At 41.1% G+C, this 19,432-nt stretch overlaps 1 protein-coding gene and 1 pseudogene across 2 annotated transcripts; both read left to right on the top strand.

The window, feature by feature from the left end:
* The first annotated feature begins 238 nt into the window (after positions 1 to 238).
* On the top strand, positions 239 to 4,542 carry LOC132676763 (uncharacterized). 2 transcript variants are annotated; one of them, XM_060628771.1, is made up of 3 exons: positions 239 to 2,409; positions 4,001 to 4,035; positions 4,469 to 4,542. In XM_060628771.1, the coding sequence occupies exon 1, from the start codon at positions 506 to 508 to the stop codon at positions 2,399 to 2,401; it is 1,896 nt and encodes a 631-aa protein (XP_060484754.1). In that variant the 5' UTR covers positions 239 to 505; the 3' UTR covers positions 2,402 to 2,409; positions 4,001 to 4,035; positions 4,469 to 4,542. The 2 variants fall into 2 exon arrangements, with proteins under 2 accessions (XP_060484754.1, XP_060484753.1); XM_060628770.1 differs by lacking the exon at positions 4,001 to 4,035.
* Positions 4,543 to 7,661: 3,119 nt separating this feature from the next.
* On the top strand, positions 7,662 to 12,909 carry LOC132688429 (CTD small phosphatase-like protein 2 pseudogene; annotated as a pseudogene).
* The last annotated feature ends 6,523 nt before the right edge of the window (positions 12,910 to 19,432 follow it).

Genomic DNA, 19,432 nt, shown 5'->3' with positions numbered 1-19,432 from the left:
ATTAAAAGGAAGAGGACATGTGTGGGACTGAAGGGTAACACAGGATACTAGAGCCTTGAGGGAAGCGGAGGACCTCGATCACTCATTGGACGCTGGGCATGTCAGTCATTGCTTCTCAGCAAATGAGCTTCGAGCTGGCGATGGGGGAAGTGACCCTTTGTTGACCCTTCCAAGTTCCTCCTCCCGTCACCATCCCAACGGAATCTCCCCTGCCCCCCCCCCCCCCCCCCACCGCATCCACAGCCACCTGAGGCGCGGTCTGGCTCGGCCGCTCCTTGGGCTGCCCCTCTGCCCTTCGTGTCGCGGGCCTTCCACAGGCACCTTCACAGACTGTTATGTCCTCTGAAGCCATCTTCTCTGCCGCCCCCACCGGCTCGGCACAGGCCCTGCTGCCAACAGCCTCCCCTTGAGGGCAGTCACTTCACGGACGCCATTTTCACCAAAGTTGTGGCTGCAGTCCAGTCAAAGCTCCAGTTGAGGCACTGACTGGCAAGTCGCTCCTGCCATGGCTGCCACAGAGGAGCAAAATCTGGTCCTAGGTGGCCAGGACAAAGCTGGTGATGGGGCAGGCCAGGACCCCAGGCCCCTCGGGGTCTGGGTGTCACCTTCAGAAGGGAAGGGCGGAGTCGAGGAGGGTGCGGCCTTCCTGCCTCCCGGAGAGGTTTCCAGAGCCCTTCCTGAAGAGGAGGATGGGCAGGAGGCCACCTGGGCCGCAGAAGAGAGCTGGGTTGTGAAGCTGCTAGAAGAGGAGGAAGAGGAAGAAGACAAGGAGGAAGACGAAGATGAGGACGGGGACGAAGACGACGAAGAAGAGGACTTCGAGTTCGAGTTTGGGGACGAGGACGACTATGATTACCCATCTCAAGATTTCGAATTTGAGTTTGGGGACCAGGAGGGGTCTGAATATGAGTCGGAAGAGCAGGACGAAAACCAGGAAGACAGTCAGGAGGAAGAGGAAGAGACTGAAGAGGAGGAGGAAGACAGCAATGGCCAAGAGGGCCCACAAGTCCTCCCTGCGGGTGCTCCCGAGGCCCCCGTGGCACAGTTTCGGTCCCTCTTCAGGACTCTGGTCCATTTTCTTCTACACCGTATCCATGATAACGACCATGTCCTGGTTGGGCCCCGCGAAGGCCGCGTGGTGGTCAGCAGCCACTCCCGGGAATCCCAGGACCCTGGAGAGGGACCAGCACCCCAGGATCAGGAGAACCCGAGAGAGGAAGCAGAGGTCGGGGTGGGTGAGTCCCTGGCAGAGGGCACCTCGCCGCCGGGGCCGCAGGAACCAAAAGAGGGGGCTGCATCCCAAAAGGCTGGGGAACCTGCAGCAGAGGCCCAGGTCAAAGAAAACGAGGCCCTGGGTGATGCCTCTGAGTTCTGGGAGGCTGGAGCCTGTGCACCCGCCAAGGTCCAGGTTGGCGAGTGGCCGTCACGTCCTCAGGCCCTTGCAGCTCCCGTTGTTGGGGCACCCAGCTCAAAGGCAGGCAGTGCTCAGCACTTGCCTTTAGCGGTGAAGCAGCGGGTCCTCGCTCTCAAAAACCTTCAGGCCCAATATGCGCAAGTAGAAGCTCAGTTCTATAAAGATCTCCACGATCTTGAGAAAAAGTATGCTGCCTTCTACCAACCTCTGTTTGATAAGAGGTCGGAGATCATCAATGCAATCCATGAGCCCACAGAAGGCGAATGTCAGTGGCAAGCAGGTGTTCAGGAAGGCGGGGCGGGGGAAATGGAAAGAGAGCCTGAAGGAAAAGGGCAAGCAGATGGCATACCTCACTTTTGGTTGATGGCTTTTAAAAATGTGAAGATGCTTGGTAGGATGATCCGAAGAAATGATGAGCTTGTACTACAGCGCTTGGAAGATGTAAAAATTAAGTTTTCGGAAGTTGAGGAACCAATGAGCTTCACCATAGAATTTATCTTTAAGTCAAACGAATACTTTTTCAACAAAGTCCTGACGAAAACATACCGAGTGCGATCAGACCCAGATGATTCTGACCCCTTCTTCTCCAAAGGGCCAGAAATTATCGGTAGCACAGGGTGTGAGATCTACTGGAAAGAGGGGGAAAATGTCACCGTGAAAACTACCAAGCTGCGGAAATGTGAGGGCCGAAGAAGTGTATCAACCACTAGGAAGATGCCCAGCTGTTCCTTCTTCACCTACTTCTATCCTCCTGATTATCCTGAGGGCAGAGTAATGGATGTGGCCACCGATTATAAATTGGGCTATTTTTTCCGTGAAGTTCTGGTCCCGAAGTCCGTATTATTCTTCACTAATGAAGCCAGTGGGTATAAATATGAAAGCTCTGATAATGAGGTCCAAGAAGCTGGAGGCGAGGAAAAGAAAGGAGAAGTGATGAGAAGTGAAGAAGCTGAAAAAGATCTGGACCCAGAAGAGAGCAATCCCTGAGAACCCAGGTATCTGTGTGTAGCTTTGTGTGTCACCCAACTGTGCCTCACATACATCAGTTATGTTTCTGAATTTCTTTTTTTTTTTTTTAACTTTATTTTTTATTTTTTAAAATTTACGTCCAAATTAGTTAGCGTATAGTGAAGCAATGATTTCAGGAGTAGATTCCTTAATGCCCCTTACCCATTTAGCCCACCCCTCCCCCAACCCCTCCAGGAACCCTCAGTTTGTTCTCCATATTTATGAGTCTCTTCTGTTTTGTCCCCCTCCCTGTCTTTATACTATTTTTATTTCCCTTCCCTTATGTTCATCTGTTTTGTCTCTTAAAGTCCTCATATGAGTGAAGTCATATGATTTTTGTCTTTCTCTGACTGACTAATTTCACTTAGCATAATACCCTCCAGTTCCATCCACATAGTTGCAAATGGCAAGATTTCATTCCTTTTGATTGCCGAGTAATACTCCACTGTGTGTGTGTGTGTGTGTGTGTGTATGTATATGTGTATATACATATATATATATATATATATATATATATGTGTATATACATATATATATGTGTGTATATACATATATATATATATATATATATATATATGTATATATGTATATATACTACATTTTCTTTATCCATTCATCCATCGAGGGACATTCGGGCTCTTTCCATACTTTGGCTACTGTTGATAGTACTGCTATAAACATGGGGGTGCATGTGTCCCTTCAAAACAGCACACCTTTCCCCAGTAAAGTAAATAACAAAACCAATGTCAAAAATTTAGTTCTACCAGACAGTGTAATGTTAATGATGTATATTGTTACAGAATGTAGCACATTCTGTAATGTACTTCATTCATAGTTACAAGTCCTTTCAGTTATAGCTGTAAGTCTTCTACAAGTGAGAAATGTGTCAGCCCTGGCGGCAGAGACCAATGTTTGTTTCGAACACCACACTTACCAGAACAAAGGGCTAAAGGGACTTGAATGAACACTGGCTGGGCCTTCATCAGTTAGCCAGAGAAATAAGTTCTCTTAGACTAACGAAGAGACAATTCTTTTTTATTTTTTAATTATTTTTAATTTTTTTTTTAATGTTTAATTATTTTGGAGACAGAGAGAGACAGAGCATGAAAGGGGGAGGGGCAGAGAGAGAGGGAGGCACAGAATCGGAAGCAGGCTCCAGGCTCTGAGCTGTCAGCACAGAGCCCGACGCGGGGCTCGAACTCACAGACCGCGAGATCGTGACCTGAGCTGAAGTCGGACGCTTAACCGACTGAGCCACCCAGGCGCCCCTAATTATTTTTATATTAGAGAGATGCATGAGTGAGGGAGAGGGACAGAGAGGAAGAGAGAGAGCATCTTAGGCAAGATCCAAGTTCAGTGCAGAGCCTGACTTGGGGCTCACTCCCACAACCCTGGGATCATAACCTGAGCCGAAATCCAGAGTGGGTCAGTCACTAGACTGAGCCACTCAGGCGCCCCAAGGAGAGAATTCTTTTGAGAATGCGACTACTTACACAGGTTATCATAAGAATTTTATTTAGGACCACATTTAATGATTTTACCTAACCATTTATTCAGTTGTAAATTTTTATATTTTAGGGGACAATGAAAAGAAAAAAGAAACAATAGTCATGGTAAGATTATTGTTTATCTCTGGATTGATAATTAAGTTGATCTACATTCAGCATATTTTGTTCTTGGCTCTTTATTTCTCCTTTTACGGATACTGTGACTTGAGATCTAGGATCCCAAGAAGAGACGATAGTTTATGGATAGAGAAGAGTCTTTTAAAATGGAAAGAAATGTCTAAATACCAGAATGTTCTGTCAAAACAAAACAGGACAAGCCTTATTGGTGTTTGGGAAATAGGAGATGAGGTTGGTGTGTGACAGAATTGAGGACATCAGATGTGCAAGATCACCCTAATACCCATGTGTCTGGGTTACAAGAAGAAAACATGTTTTCTCCTGTTAGCACAGACATACATAGGATTGCCTATTCTTAGACTTAGAAAGTCACTGGTGCATTTTAATCGAGTTCAATTATTGTCTCTTATTTCTTCTACAGTTTGAAGGCATAGAAAGGCATGAACGAAGGAAGCCACAATGAGTTTGTTCTACAATGAATTGAGATTTTCTGGTTTTAAGTTGTCCATGGAAATTTTATCACCACTGGTTTTGTTCCAATGTTTATCACTAAACAAGTGATGTCACTTTTTTTTTTTTACACCTTTGAGAGATATGACAACATTTGTTCAAATTAAAAATGAAAGCCTGTTTAAAATGAATAAGCTGCAGGGTTTTAGATATAGAACACTGACTCAAACCTATCTTTGTATCTTTTTGTTTTGACCCACCTTACTATTACTGAAAGGAATCACTTTCAACCATTTGGTAAGCCTGTTTTAAGTTCTTTTATTGCATCCTCAAATTAATTACAAAATTATAAAGAATTTATATAAAGAAAGATGAAGGCTGCCCCTACTGCATGTTTTTGAAGTACCTGATGGATGACCTAGCTTACCTAGAGACAAGATGGTGCTGGGTTGTACTGGGCTGATGTGGACCAGCAACATCAGCATCACTCAGGAACTTTTTAGAAATGCAAATTCTCAGGCCCCACTCCATACCTACTGACTTGGTAATCCTGATGCTGGGCCGGCAGTCCCAGTGTTGCAAGTCCACCCAGGTGGTACCGAATCTCAGTAATGTTTGAGAACCACACATTTCAAGCAATGAATGAGGGGAAACCTCAAGCTTCACCTGTGGTAGGAGCAGCATTAATTCACTGATGTGAGGATGTTTCAGGTAGACAGTAAGGACTGACCGAGCTGGGGATGAGACTGGAATTCTTAAGGGCCTGGGACACACAGAAAGACCTCCTAGAAGGACAAACTTTGGGTGGTGGTATTTCAAAATAATGGATAAGGGAACAAGCTCATTCCAGAAGGATAGAAACATTATGACACTATGTATATGAATTTTCAAAACGTGCAAAACAAACATACTTATTATGGATACATGTATATGTGGTAAAAGGCATGCACTGGAGCAATGCATGCATATGTAGCATGCAGAGAGGCATGTAATGGAACAAAAAAGAGCTTTCTAGGAGAGTGGTTATGTATTGTGTAGAGGGAGAGAGGAGAATTCAAATGGCGAGGGGCCATCTTAGTTTCCTCCTGTCATAACAAAGTACACAAAGTGGGGGGCTTCGAACAGAAATCTATACCCTCACACCCTGGGGGCTGATTCTGGCAGTTCTCTAGTTCTGAAGTTCTGATTTCAGGTGAAAACAGGTTGAGGACACAGCCACGCTTCCTTTGAAGGTCCAGGAGAGAATACCCCTTGCCTCTTCCAGACTCTGGTGGTTCCTGGAACCCCTTGGCTTGTGGCACCATAACTCCAATCTCTGCCTCCGTTTTCATATGACCTTCCCTGTGTGTCGGCAACTCAATCCTCCCTCTCCTTTGTCTTGCACTCACATTAATCATTGGGTTTAGTCTCACCCTTAATCCAAGATGATCTCATCTTGTGTCCCTTAACCTGCTTATATTTGCAAAGACCCCCCTTTTTAAATAAAGTCACAGTTACAAGGAATAGATATTAGGACTTGAAAATCTCTTTTTGGAAGATGCAGTTTAACGCACTATAGGCTCACAGTGGGATTCAACTGTATTAGTAATGTATTTCTTAAGTGGGGCGGTGGATAAATGGATGTAGTGTTGTCGGTACCATAGACTGTGTACATCTGAAATATTTCCTAATAAAAATGGCAATGAATTAAAAGAGGAAAGGGAGAAAATGGGCCTATTATCTGGAAGCTGTTTAAGGAAAATGAAGTCTTAGTTTACCAGAGTGGAGGATCAGAGAAAGGCCAGAGGTTTGATGATAGAAGATCCTGTTCCTACATTTAGGTAAAGCTGCCTAGGTGCTTGTATTTTCCATCAATATCTCTTTCTTTCCTATTGTGTGGTAGCACATCTCATGTTCTAACTAATACTGCAGAAATCTATATATGTGTATTTACTGCTCCACCCCTCTTGACCCTATTCATATGGATTGTGAAATCCTGAATAATTGCAAACTTAGAAGGTTTGTTTTTTTAACTTGAGATAGAGCTTGAGTTGGGGAGAGGAACAACGAGAGAGATATAGAATCTTTTATTAAATATTTACTTATTTTGGGGAGAGCACACGCAGGGGAGGGGCAGGGAGAGAGGGAGAGAGGATCCTAAGTGGGCTCTGCACTGACAAGTTGACAGCAGCGAGTCCTGTGTGGGGCTCGAACTCACAAACTGTGAGATCATGACCTGAGCCAAAGTCGGACACTCAACCAACTGAGCCACCCAGGTGCCCTGGGGAGAGAGGGAGAATTTTAAGCAGGCCCCACACTCAGTGTTGGAGCCTGACGCTGGGCTCGACCCCATGAACCTGGGATCGTGACCTGAGCTGAAATCAAGAGTTGGACACTCAAAGGACTGTGCCACTCAGGTACACCAACAAACTTAGGAGGTTTTATTCTTCCTTCCCCAAATATCAAGCACTCTGTTCTCCATCTTCATAGGTGCTCAATTAATGTTTATTAAAGTGACTAAATGTAATGCATCCAAAAACTTTTCTTTTCACCAGTGCCGGCAGTTTAAAACGTATTATCACGTAGTACACCTTATGACTAGAACTACATGGTGAGAGAACATACAGTGCTCTTTCTCAGCATTAAGCAGTTGGAAAGGGTGGGGCAAATAGACAGCCATCCCTGTAGTGCAATTTGAAGGCCCTCATTTTGTTTCTGATTGTTTAGTTCATGGTGTACCAGTTATTAAACACAACATTTTTCTTAGACCCTATCAAGAGAGGCCCGTCTCCTGAACTTCATGCTTTGAAGACTCCCTTTGGTTCTCTTCTCAATATGTTCTTCCCACGGGGCCAGAGGAATAAATGCACACGCAGTGTCCTAGCCTCCTCCATATCATCCTTGAGATACCTGGGACACCAGAACTCCTCATCCAAATGGACCCAAGCCTGCTTCCAGCACCAGCATGCCCTTTGTTGGGGCTGTCCTTTGTGGCTTAACAGCCTTGTTGGTGTATGTACTTCCAGGTGGCTATGGCAGGAGCAGGGCTGTACATGAGGAACAGTTAATGATTGGCCCAGGTTGTCCACATACATACAAATGAGTCCTCAAAGGTGGGGGATAAAACTCGGGGTGGGAAGAAAATGCAGACTGGTGAATGAATGCCTGAGGCCTAGTCCAGGGCCATGGGCCTGGAAGGTTGGTGGTAATTCTTCCCACACTGAAGGCTCAAAAGGTAAAGCAGTCCATGAATTCAAAACCCAAACCAGACCTTTCAGGCCATTATGAAAGTCTATTTGTCATGGAAGGAGATGTAACATGTTTTAACGGTTTATTGGTTGAATTAAACATTTTGAATAATTAGGAATATGGCATGTAGGACCCCAACTGAAGTATTGCCTCCGACCTTGCAAATTTTATAAATCTTACAGGTGGGTCACGTTAAACATTTGGTTAACTTTACCCCACCATGAGCCATCAGGCCCTCTCACTGCTGTTTTGTGGTGCTTCAAGGCAACCACATGACTACATCAGAGGAAACAGATGAGTTCCTGGTTGTGTACTTGTCCACTGCCCTTGTACTAATCGTGGTGTTTTCCATTTGGTTCTCCCCTCATAGTACAGTAAAGTATGACAAATACTTAAAACATAGAGCTCAAGGAAAGGTTCCTGCCCATTCTTTTTATTTATTTATTTATTTTTTAATGTTTATTTGTTTTTAAGAGGGAGAGACAGAGCATGAGCGAGGGAGGGGCAGAGAGAAAGAGAGAGGGAGACGAAGAATCTGAAGCAAGCCCGATGCGAGTCTTGAACCCAAGATCCATGAGAGCACGTCCTGAGCTGAAGTCAGATGCTTAACTGACTGAGCCACCCAGGTGCCCTGGTTCCTCCTGCCCATTCTTAACAAATGGACTACAGGGGCTCTCTGCTGCCATTCTGTGGCTATCACTGGTATCTACCAGACATTGAAATGTATTCCACTGATGCAGTGCCATCCCTATGTGAGTGGCAGATTCTAGCCACATACTGGTAGTTCTTGAGTCCAAGAGCATCCACATTTTGTGATAATTGGGACACTTACATGCAGACAAAGCATTGCTGCCCATGGTGAGGGTGATGTAACAGTGCATGAATGGACATAGCATTCAGTGACCATTTCATGCCCCCTTACATTCTCACACTGCTGGCATTTTGAGGTAGAACAGGCCCTTAAGGAGGTGACTAATAAAGATTGCTAGATGTTGCACTACTGTCATGATAACCTGAGGAGCTCTATGAATCTGCTCCCCAATGAAACTGGTAAAAATTAGTTTTGTGTTTTTTTGTTTGTTTGTTTGTTTAATCAAACAATGTAAATTATCTAGAAATGCTCCTAAGGGCATACAGCCAGTAAAGAAACATTTATTCAAGAATATCTGCTAAAATCTGATAAGGGCCGTGGGGTGCCTATGTGGCTCAATCAGTTAAGCATCCGAATCTTCGTTTCAGCTCAGGTCGTGATATCACGTCGGTGGTTTCGAGCCCCACATTGGATTTCAAATGAAAGCCGGGTGTGAGCTTGGGATTCTCTCTCCCACTCCCTATTTCTCCTCCGCTCCCCCACTTGCTCAAGCACATGCGCGTGCTCTCTCAATCTCTCAAAATAAATAAATAAACACAAATAATTGATAAGGACAGCGAGAACCAGTGGCATTTGAGCCAAAACCTATACCCCCTCTTTCCCTCCTTTGTCAGCAAGAGAGAAACTCCAAATTGGTACAGCCAAGAAAGCAGGGTACCTTCTCCCCGCTTCTCCCAGAGTGATCTTTCCAGAAAAGGCAGAGCATCAACATTTCTCATATTGCTCCACCTACCTATTGCTGACGTGAAGTCTAGGTGAGTATAGTCTGAGGTGGGGTTCCCGTCTTCCATGCAGTTTCCCCCTATAGGATTACCTTTGATGCAGCACAACTGAGAATATTGGGGCCCCAGTTTAGTAAGAGATTCCACACTAGGTGAGTCAAACCAAGAAGACCTGAAACTACTGTCCCCCTCCACTGAATCAGCAGCTCCCAAAGCAGGAGTGTTACCCATTAAGAAGTACACCATTCCCAGTTCCTCATCTATAGCTCATAGACTTTTTCCCAAGAAGCAGGCCATTAAACAGAGGGCTCTGCATCTCTTCCCAAGGGAAGTGAATCAATTTGCAATAGACGATGAAGATGTTGAAGCTTATAGCCCTCTCAAAAATAATAGTTTGTGGTTAAGAGCAATTAAGAGTAAGAGCCTAAATGTCCATCAACTGATTAATGGATAAAGAAGACGTGGTTTATATATACAATGGAATTCTACTTGTCAATGAGAAAGAATGAAATCATGCCATTTGCAACAAGGTGGATGGAACTGGAGGGTATTATGCTGGGTCAAATAAGTCAGTCAGAGAAAGACAGATATCATATGTTTTCACTCATATGTGGATCTTGGGAAACTTAATAGAAGACCATGGGGGAAGGGAAGGGAGAAAAAGCAGTTACAAACAGAGAGGGAAGGAGGCAAACCATAAGAGACTCTTAAATGCAGAGAACAAACTGAGGGTTGATGGGGGGTGAGGGCGAGGGGAAAGTGGGTGATGGCACTGAGGAGGGCACTTGTTGGGATGAGCACTGGGTGTGGTATAGAAACCAATTTGACATTAAATTATATTTTAAAAAATGAATAAAAGAAGAGCTGGCAAAAAAGAGTAAGTGAGTAGAATTATTCAAATTAAAAACTAAACTGTAAGAAAGCTAGTTTACCAGGGTGCCTGGGTTGCTCAGTCGGTTAAGTGTCTGACTTCGGCTCAGGTCATGATCTTGCGGTGCGTGGGTTCAAGCCCCACATCAGGCTCTGTGCTGACACCTCATAGCCTAAGAGTCTGCTTTGTTTTCTGTGTCTCACTCTCTCTCTGCCTCTCCCCCCCTTGTGTGCGCCCCCCCCCCTCTCTCTCTCTCTCTCCTCTTTCTCTCTCTTTCTGTCAAAAATAAATAAACATTAAATTTTTTTTTAAAAAAAGAAAGCTAGTTTGCCAGAGAGAACCAGGGAAATGTACAACTAAGAAGAGCCCCACTGGGGTGAGAACAAATCACAAATACTAACCTGAAAACTGTCCCATCAAAGGAACCCAAATTTAATTGGTTCAGTCTATTGAGCAATTTATGCCCAATCCTGCAACTCATGAAGATTACCAGCTGAGTGTGGTCAGGGAAAGAGACAATCAAAAGTAGCCTTGCAAAAAATACTCATCCTTGAATGATTGAAGGCATATCCAAGCCTGTGCTTGGTTCCTTGAGGAGGTAAATCAGAGGTTTCATGCTTTGGGGGAGGTGGAATAGACTTCCAAAATAATCCAAACAGTCATTAAGCAAATAAATAGAAAAGCAAAGAACAATAACAAGCACCAGAGGAGGAGTCAGTAGCCAGAGTTGCTACAACATATTATCTCAAATGTGCAATTTCCCACAAAAGATTAAGAGACGTGCAAAGGAACAAGGAAGTCTGACCCCAGTTTTGATTTACTCCTATTCACCTCATTGGTGAGAAAGGGATGTTCCACCCTAAACAGTATGCGATGGCCAAATGCACAACACCTGATGCCAGGCAGATGAACTAAAACTTAAGTTTATTAATCAATTATACAGCCCTGAAGGAAATCATTCCAGTACACACAAGGCCACGTGAAAATTGCACTTGAAAACAGAGTGGCTTAGCAGAGACTGTGGGAGGCAGGCTTTATAGTTACAAGAGGTTGGGGTGACCCTTAATTTTTACAGGAGGTTGTGATCAGTTGGAATAGTTTTGCAATCTGGCAAGGAAATGAAAGCTATCGGGCTGAGGATTGGGTGGAACCTGAGGATATATTTCTGCCAGCACAGGTTTACATGAAGCACCCATAAGAGATGAGGTTGAGGTGTGCCTGGGTGGCTCAGTCGATTAAGTGTCTGACTCAATTTAAGCCCAGGTCATGATCTCACAGTTCGTGAGATTGAGTCCTGAGTCAGGCTCTGTGCTGGCAGAGGGGAGCCTGCTTGGGATTCTCTCTCTCTTTCCCTTTCTCTCTGCCACTCCCCTGCTTCAGCTCTCACTCTCTCAAAATAAATAAACTTTTTAAAAAAGATGAGGTGAGAACAAGAAAAGCCTTTTTGCCATCAAATCAAATACAGGCAATATGTCCTGCCTGAGCAAAAATGAAATACTCAGATTTTAGGAAAGCCTGCTTTCAGGAGGAGAAAATCCACCAAAGAATGAAATCAGCTTGTTAACATAAATTTATCAAATCATTAGAGGAAGCACATTCACGAGAGAGAAAATCCATTGAAACAAAGTAGAATTGGACTTCATATGGACAATAATTTGAACACATCAACACCAAGAGCACAAGAAAGGCCTGACAAGTATCGCAAATGCTGGTAGTTATGAAATGACAAATAAACATGTAAAGCAAACTGGAAAATAGGACATAATCCTTTCTCGGGCAATCTCGCATGGAATAAATTTTGGGGTCCCTATTTCCTCCTATCTTCCACTTTTTTTAGCATTGAATAACTGACACATCAGGATCAGATTCTCCAGGACAGGCTGCAAAATTGAAGAGATAGTAAAAACACTTGATAAGGAACAAGTGGATGAGGTTGCTTCTGATAGTCCTGAATCAACTAATGGAGCAGTTAATTCAAATCAAGCAGTTCAAGGCAGGCTATCAATAAATAATGTTTCAGAGGAAGCAGAAGAAACAGTTCTTTGGGACATCTCACCACTATCTAGATAGTGGTTATTCATCTGTGAGTTGATGCAATATGTCATGCAATATGTTCCACGACTAACAGAAGAACAATTAAATTGGAAATCTACTTTTCTACTGAAAACAAGAAGCACACTGGAATTCTGCCTACTTTTAGACCTATATTAAACACTAAGTGCACTGTAGTCTAAATGAGCTAAGAGATGCAGACCTTACTTTTCCAGTCCATATCCAAGATACTATTGATCAGATTTATGTGAGATTAAGACTATTCTTCCAGGAATCCTTGAAACCAATATCTCAGATTTATAAGATTATTGTTTTTACTACTCTTAAGAGGGTATAAGCAGATATTATCTAATTATGGTAGCTCCTAAAAGGCAACTAGTGAGGCACTGGCCTTTCTGTGAAAGTTGTGTTTGTTTACAAGCAACATATACAAAGAACTTATCTTTGGAAGACATCTTTCAAAAACTGTAATAGCTGACAAACCACCACAAGCCTTTACATACCAGCTTTTCAATAGAATCCTTATAGAAAGCTGGTTTGTAGAGTAAACTCTCAATGTACTCCTAAATGTGATTACATATATTTAGAAGCTTGTAGACCTGAATGATGATGTTCAACTTCACATCAAAGGAAAATTTTGATTGCATGATTTGCTTTCCCCAGATTAACTACAAAGACTTCTCAAAACAATGAAGGGAGAGAGAAAACAGGGCCCTTTTAGACTAAGGCAACACATTCTTACTCCTTTTGAAAATTTACATTTTGTAACCCATCTTGCTTTTCTTAATTTTGGTGTTCAGTGATAATCAATGGTTGCAGAAAGAAACTTTACCTATCTCAGCTTACATACACAGAGTAGGTAGGCTGAAACAAAAAAAAAGCCTTTGGAACTCATGCAACTCTGAATTTTTTATGTACAGAACATCTGAAGTTCATATAGAATTATGTTTCTGCCACAAGCAGTTTGGTCCCATAGTCACACAGGGTTTTATTTAAAAAAAAAAAAAAAAGATGAAAATGGACTTGTTTTTCTTTCTCTGTTTGGTGTTCTAAGTGCATATAAAGCCACACTTCTACTACTTTAAGATTCTCATCTTAATAGAAATTGCTGATAAAAGTTGTTTCATTTTTCCTGTTAAGGTTTATAACTTTTTAAAAACATGTATTGACTTGGGTTAGATTAGAATTTCATTATGCATTTTAGCTGAGGCACTTCAAAGTGTTTTTAAATGGTCAGTTTTGTTTTTTACAATACACTTGAATGCCGTTTGCCCACTTGTTCTGCCTGCATATTGCATATTTGTTTAAAAATACTCTCTACTTTCAGTCCATGTAAGTTTCATTTAGAAAGAGGCACATTTACACTTTGTTTCTAAAATATTTTACTGTGGTGAAATCTTTTCAGAAATGAAGAGACCGAGTAGGTAAGAATATATTAATGGCTAATACTCAAAAGATTTAAACCATTGTGATGGCATATATTCCAAATGGTAATATCTTGCAACAGCACACAGAGTTAACGGATAAAGATATGCCTCAGATATCTCTGTGCTCAGGAATCTTTAAGGAAAGTGAGTTTGGCCACCTTTTGGGCTTAGTTTGGTTACTGCTCCCTTTAGTTTTCTCCACGAATGAAGCATTCAGCACAGTGACTCAATATTTTCACTTAATCTGCATGGACTGAGATTACCTCTGGTATGCTCTTGGTGTTAATCAAGGTAAAAATCTGTGTAATTGTTTACTAATATATTCTTCATAATCTTGTGGCATAGCACACATTCAAGCCACAAATGTAGTTAATATGTCTTCACAGTGGTTTTCTCTGCTATAAGTGGTATTTAAGACTTGATTCTCCAATACAGCTACCATAAGAGGTTTATACTTTTATAGTATTGTTTGGTCTCCTTTTAGGGAAGCTTTTTTTAATGGAAGGTGTAATATGGGATGGAATGCTTTTCCTCTCAACTATAGAAACTTGCAAGAGGCCCAGACTGCTTTTCTGTAAGGGATTACCAAAGAACAGAATGTTTTTCTAGAGTGGTTTGATATTTTTGTTAAGAAAGTATAGTATGAGAAAGTAAGAAATGGACAAATGGAAATTGAGGAGTATTTCAACTAGTTATTATGTACATTACTGGCTTACTAGCAAAACTTGTATATTTTACATATTAGATGCAGCATCATTTTCGTTTTTTAACCTTAAATTTATTTATTTTTTTAACATTTATTTATTTATTTATTTATTTATTTTAATATGAAAATTATTGTCAAATTGGTTTCCATACAACACCCAGTGCTCATCCCAACAGGTGCCCTCCTCAATACCCGTCACCCACCCTCCCCTCCCTCCCACTCCCCATCAACCCTTCAGTTTATTCTCAGTTTTTAGGAGTCTCTTATGTTTTGGCTCCCTCCTTCTCTAACCATTTTTTTTCCTTCCCCTCCCCCATGGTCTTCTGTTAAGTTTCTCAGGATCCACATAGCAGTGAAAACATATGGAATCTGTCCTTCTCTGTATGACTTATTTCACTTAGCATAACACTCTCCAGTTCCATTCACATTGCTACAAAAGGCCATATTTCATTCTTTCTCATTGCCACGTAGTATTCCATTGTGTATATAAACCACAATTTCTTTATCCATTCGTCAGTTGATGGACATTTAGGCTCTTTCCATAATTTTTCTATTGTTGAGAGTGCTGCTATAAACATTGGGGTACAAGTGCCCCTATGCATCAGTATCTCCTGTATCCCTTGGGTAAATTCCTAGCATTGCTACTGCTGGGTCATAGGGTAGGTCTATTTTTAATTTTTTGAGGAACCTCCACACTGTTTTCCAGAGCAGCTGCACCAGTTTGCATTCCCACCAACAGTGCAAGAGGGTTCACAATTGCACCAAGAAGCATAAAATACCCAGGAATAAACTTAACCAAAGGTGTAAAAGATGTGTATGCTGAAAACTATAGAAAGCTTATGAAGGAAATTGAAGAAGATACAAAGAAATGGAAAAACATTCCGTGCTCATGGATTGGAAGAATAAATATTGTTAAAATGTCAATACTACCCAAAGCTATCTACACATTCAATGCAATCCCAGTCAGAATTGCACCAGCATTCTTCTCCAAGCTAGAACAAGCAATCCTAAAATTTGTATGGAACCACAAAAGGCCCCGAATAGCCAAAGTCATTTTGAAGAAGAAGACCAAAGCAGGAGGCATCACAATCCCAGACTTTAGCCTCTACTACAAAGCTGTCATCATCAAGACAGCATGGGATTGGCACAAAAACAGACACAGAGACCAATGGAATAGAATAGAAACCCCAGAACTAGACCCACAAAAGTATGACCAACTAATCTTTGACAAAGCAGGAAAGAATATCCAATGGAAAAAAGACCGTCTCTTTAACAAATGGTGCTGGGAGGACTGGACAGCAATATGCAGAAAGGATGAAACTAGACCACTTTCTTACACCATTCACAAAAGCTTCATTTTCAAACGTGTCCTAGAAACAAGAATATTTAGCTTTGTTTATTTTTTAACCCAATTTTTGTTATATTAACAAAGATTTTAACATTTCATCAGTTTGGGCAATTTCTTATTATATTTTCTGTTGTGTATGTAGTTAGCATGTGTACTGAACTGTTCAAACATTAGCATGCTCAACAAGCTTATTTTGTGAAAATTTTTTATTTATTAAGAAATAATTATGGCAAACTTTCTTCAAAAATAATGAAATCATTTGCAACTCAGAAAGCCTTTTTTAAATCTTTCAAGGTATTTTGCTTGCAGGAAATATTACCACAGATTTATTTTTACAAGAATCATTGAAATGAGTTTTTGTTAGGATATCTAGTCATCTTTATGCATTTTGTCTCTATCTTAATTGAAATAAAATATTTACAGCTTTAATTAAAAAAAGGAACTGCCTGTGAGAGTGGCTTCATGTCAGATACAACAGCCAGTAATTACAAATTAACTACTGTATGTTCAAAGTACTAAAGGAACCATCATTGAAGAAAATACAAAAGTATAGTGGCAATGCCTGCCCCCGCCAAAGGAAAAAAAAAAAAGATTATTAATGAAGATTTAGAAGTTACTTAACAGATAATCAAATGGAAATTTTGGAGTGAAAACTACAATTACTGAAATGAAAAATTCATTGGAGGGGTTCAACAGTAGATTGGAAAAATTCAGAATAAAAAATTAGCAAAGTTAAAAATAGGTTGAGCAAATAGTAGAGAAAAATAGAATAAATACAAGTGAACAGAATCTCAGAGAAATTTGGGATTTTATTAATTATACCAAGATGACAAAGAGATAGATACCAAACAGACACATCACAGTAAAAATGTTGAAATCCAAACTGCAAAAGAAAATCTTGAAATCACCAAGAAGACAACAACCTGTCACTTGCAAGGAGAATCCCAATAAGATTATGAAATGATTGCCCATCAGAAACAATGGAGGTCAGAAGGCAGAGAAATAAAGTGCTTAAAGAAGAAAACTGTCAATCGAGAATCCTGTGTCAAGTGATGTGATCTCTCAAAAATGAAAGTGAAATAAACACATTCCAGAAAAACAAAGTCTTAAAGAATTTCTTGTGAGTACACCTGCTGAAGGAACTTCTTTAGGCTCACAGTGGGAGACCCCAGGGGATAATTTTATTCTATTTTTTAAAGCTCATACCAATTTATTCTGTTTCCAGCAATGTGGCAAGTTTGCTTTTGCTTCCAACAAACAGTAGATATTGTAATTATTTTAGAGATGGTTAATTTCATAAGTGTAAAATGGGAACTCAGGGTATGTTTTTTAAAATATTTCTTTAATTGTGAGATTGTGTGTTTTTCCGTGTTAGGTTACCAGTTCTATTTATTATGGTGTCAATAGTCAATTAGTATCATGTACCATTTTATCTGCTGAATTTTAAATATTTTTAATATAATTTATTGTCAAATTGGCTAACATACAGTGTGTAAATGTGCTCTTGGTTTTTGGGGTAGATTCCCATGGTTCATAGCTTACATACAAAAACCAGTGCTCATCCCAACAAGGGCCCTCCTCAATGCCCATCACCCATTTTCCCCTCTCCCCCACCCTCCACCCACCCTCAGTTTGTTCTCTGTATTTAAGAGTCTCTTATGGTTTGCCTCCCTCCCTCTCTGTAACTAATTTTCCCCCATCCTTCCCCCATGGTCTTCTGTTAAGTTTCTCAAGATGCACATATGAGTGAAGACATACGATATCTGTCTTTCTCTGACTGACTTATTTCACTCAGCATAATACCTTCCAGTTCCATCCATGTTGCTGCAAATGGCATGATTTCATTCTTTCTCATTGTCAAGTAGTATTACATTGTATATGTAAACCACATCTTCTTTACCCATTCATCAGTTGATGGACATTTAGGCTCTTTCCATAATTTGGCTATTGTTGAAAGCACGGCTATAAACATTGGGGTACGTGTGCCCCTATGAATGAGCCCTCCTGTATCCTTTGGGTAAATTCCTAGTAGTGCTATTGCTGGGACGTAGGGTAGTTCTACTTTTAATTTTTTGAGGAACTTCCACACTGTTTTCCAGAGCGGCTGCACCAGTTTGCATTCCCACCAGCAGTGCAAGAGGGTTCCCGTTTCTCCACATACTCACCAGCATCTGTAGTTTCCTGAGTTGTTGATTTTAGCCACTCTGACCGGTGTGAGGTGGTATTTCAGTGTGCTTTTGATTTGTATATCCCTGATGATGAGTGATGTTGAGCATCTTCTCATGTGTCTGTTGGCCATCTGGATGTCTTCTTTGGAGAAGTGTCTATTCATGTCTTTTGCCCATTTCTTCACTGGATTATTTCTTTTTTGGGTGTTGAGTTTGGTAAGTTCTTTATAGATTTTGGATACTAACCATTTATCCAATATATCATTTGCAAATATCTTTTCCCATTCTGTTGGTTGCCTTTTAGTTTTGTTGATTGCTTCCTTTGCAGTGCTGGACCTTTTTATGTTGATGAGGTCCCAGTAGTTCATTTTTGCTTTTTAATTCCCTTGCCTTTGGAGATGTGTCAAGCAAGAAATTGCTGTGGCTGAGGTCAAAGTGGTTGTTGCCTGCTTTCTTCTCTAGGGTGTTGATGGTTTCCTGTCTCACATTCAGGTCCTTCATCCACTTTGAGTTTATTTTTGTGGATGGTGTAAGAAGGTGGTCTAGTTTCATTCTTCTGCATGTTGCTGTCCAGCTCTCCCAGCACCATTTGCTGAAGACACTGTCTTTTTTCCATTGGCTATTCTTTCCTGCTTTGTCAAAGATTAGTTGGCCATACATTTGTGGGTCCAATTCTGGGTTCTCTATTCCATTGGTCTATGTGCCTTTTTGTGCCAATACCATACTGTCTTGATGTTTACAGTTTTGTAGTCTGGGATTGTGATGCCTCCCGCTTTGGCTTTCTTCTTCAATACTACTTTGGCTATTCAGGGTCATTTGTGTTTCCATACGAATTTTAGGATTGTTTGTTCTTGTTTTGGGAGGAGTGCTGGTGCAATTTTTATTGGGACTGTATTGAATGTGCAGATTGCTTTGGGTAGTATTGACATTTTAACAATATTTATTCTTCCAATCCATGAGCATGGAATGTTTTTCTATTTCTGTGTGTCTTCTTCACTTTCCTTCATAAGTTTTCTATAGTTTTCAGCATACAGATCTTTTACATCTTTGGTTAGGTTTGTTCCTTGGTATTTTATGATTCATGGTGCAATTGTAAATGGGATCAATTTCTAGATTTCTCTTTCTGGTGCTTCATTATTGGTGTATAGAAATTCAACCGATTTCTGTACATTGATTTTGTACCCTGTACATTGAGTTTGCTGAATTCATGTATCACTTCTACCAGTCTTTTGGTGGAGTCTTTTGGGTTTTCCATGTAGAGTATCATGTTGTCTGTGAAAAGTGAAAGTTTGATTTCTTCTTTGCCAGTTTTGATGCCTGTTATTTCATTTTGTTATGTGATTGCTGATGCTAAGACTTCCAACACTATGTTACACAACAGTGGTGAGAGTGGATATCCTTGTCTTGTTCCTGATCTCAGGGGGAAAGCTCTCAGTTTTTCCCTGTTGAGGATGGATATTAGCTGTGGACTCTTCATATATGGCTTTTATGATGTATAAGTATGTTCCTTCTATCCCAACTTTCTTGAGGGTTTTTAATAAG

This window comes from Panthera onca, chromosome X, assembly GCF_046562875.1.
Source record: "Panthera onca isolate mPanOnc1 chromosome X, mPanOnc1 haplotype 2, whole genome shotgun sequence".
NCBI classification, from domain to species: domain Eukaryota; kingdom Metazoa; phylum Chordata; class Mammalia; order Carnivora; family Felidae; genus Panthera; species Panthera onca.
This window is presented reverse-complemented; position numbering and strand designations above follow the sequence as displayed.

Bases quoted from the DNA above. Each gene is read 5' to 3' on its own strand.
- LOC132676763 (XM_060628770.1), top strand. From the start codon at position 506: ATGGCTGCCACAGAGGAGCAAAATCTGGTCCTAGGTGGCCAGGACAAA.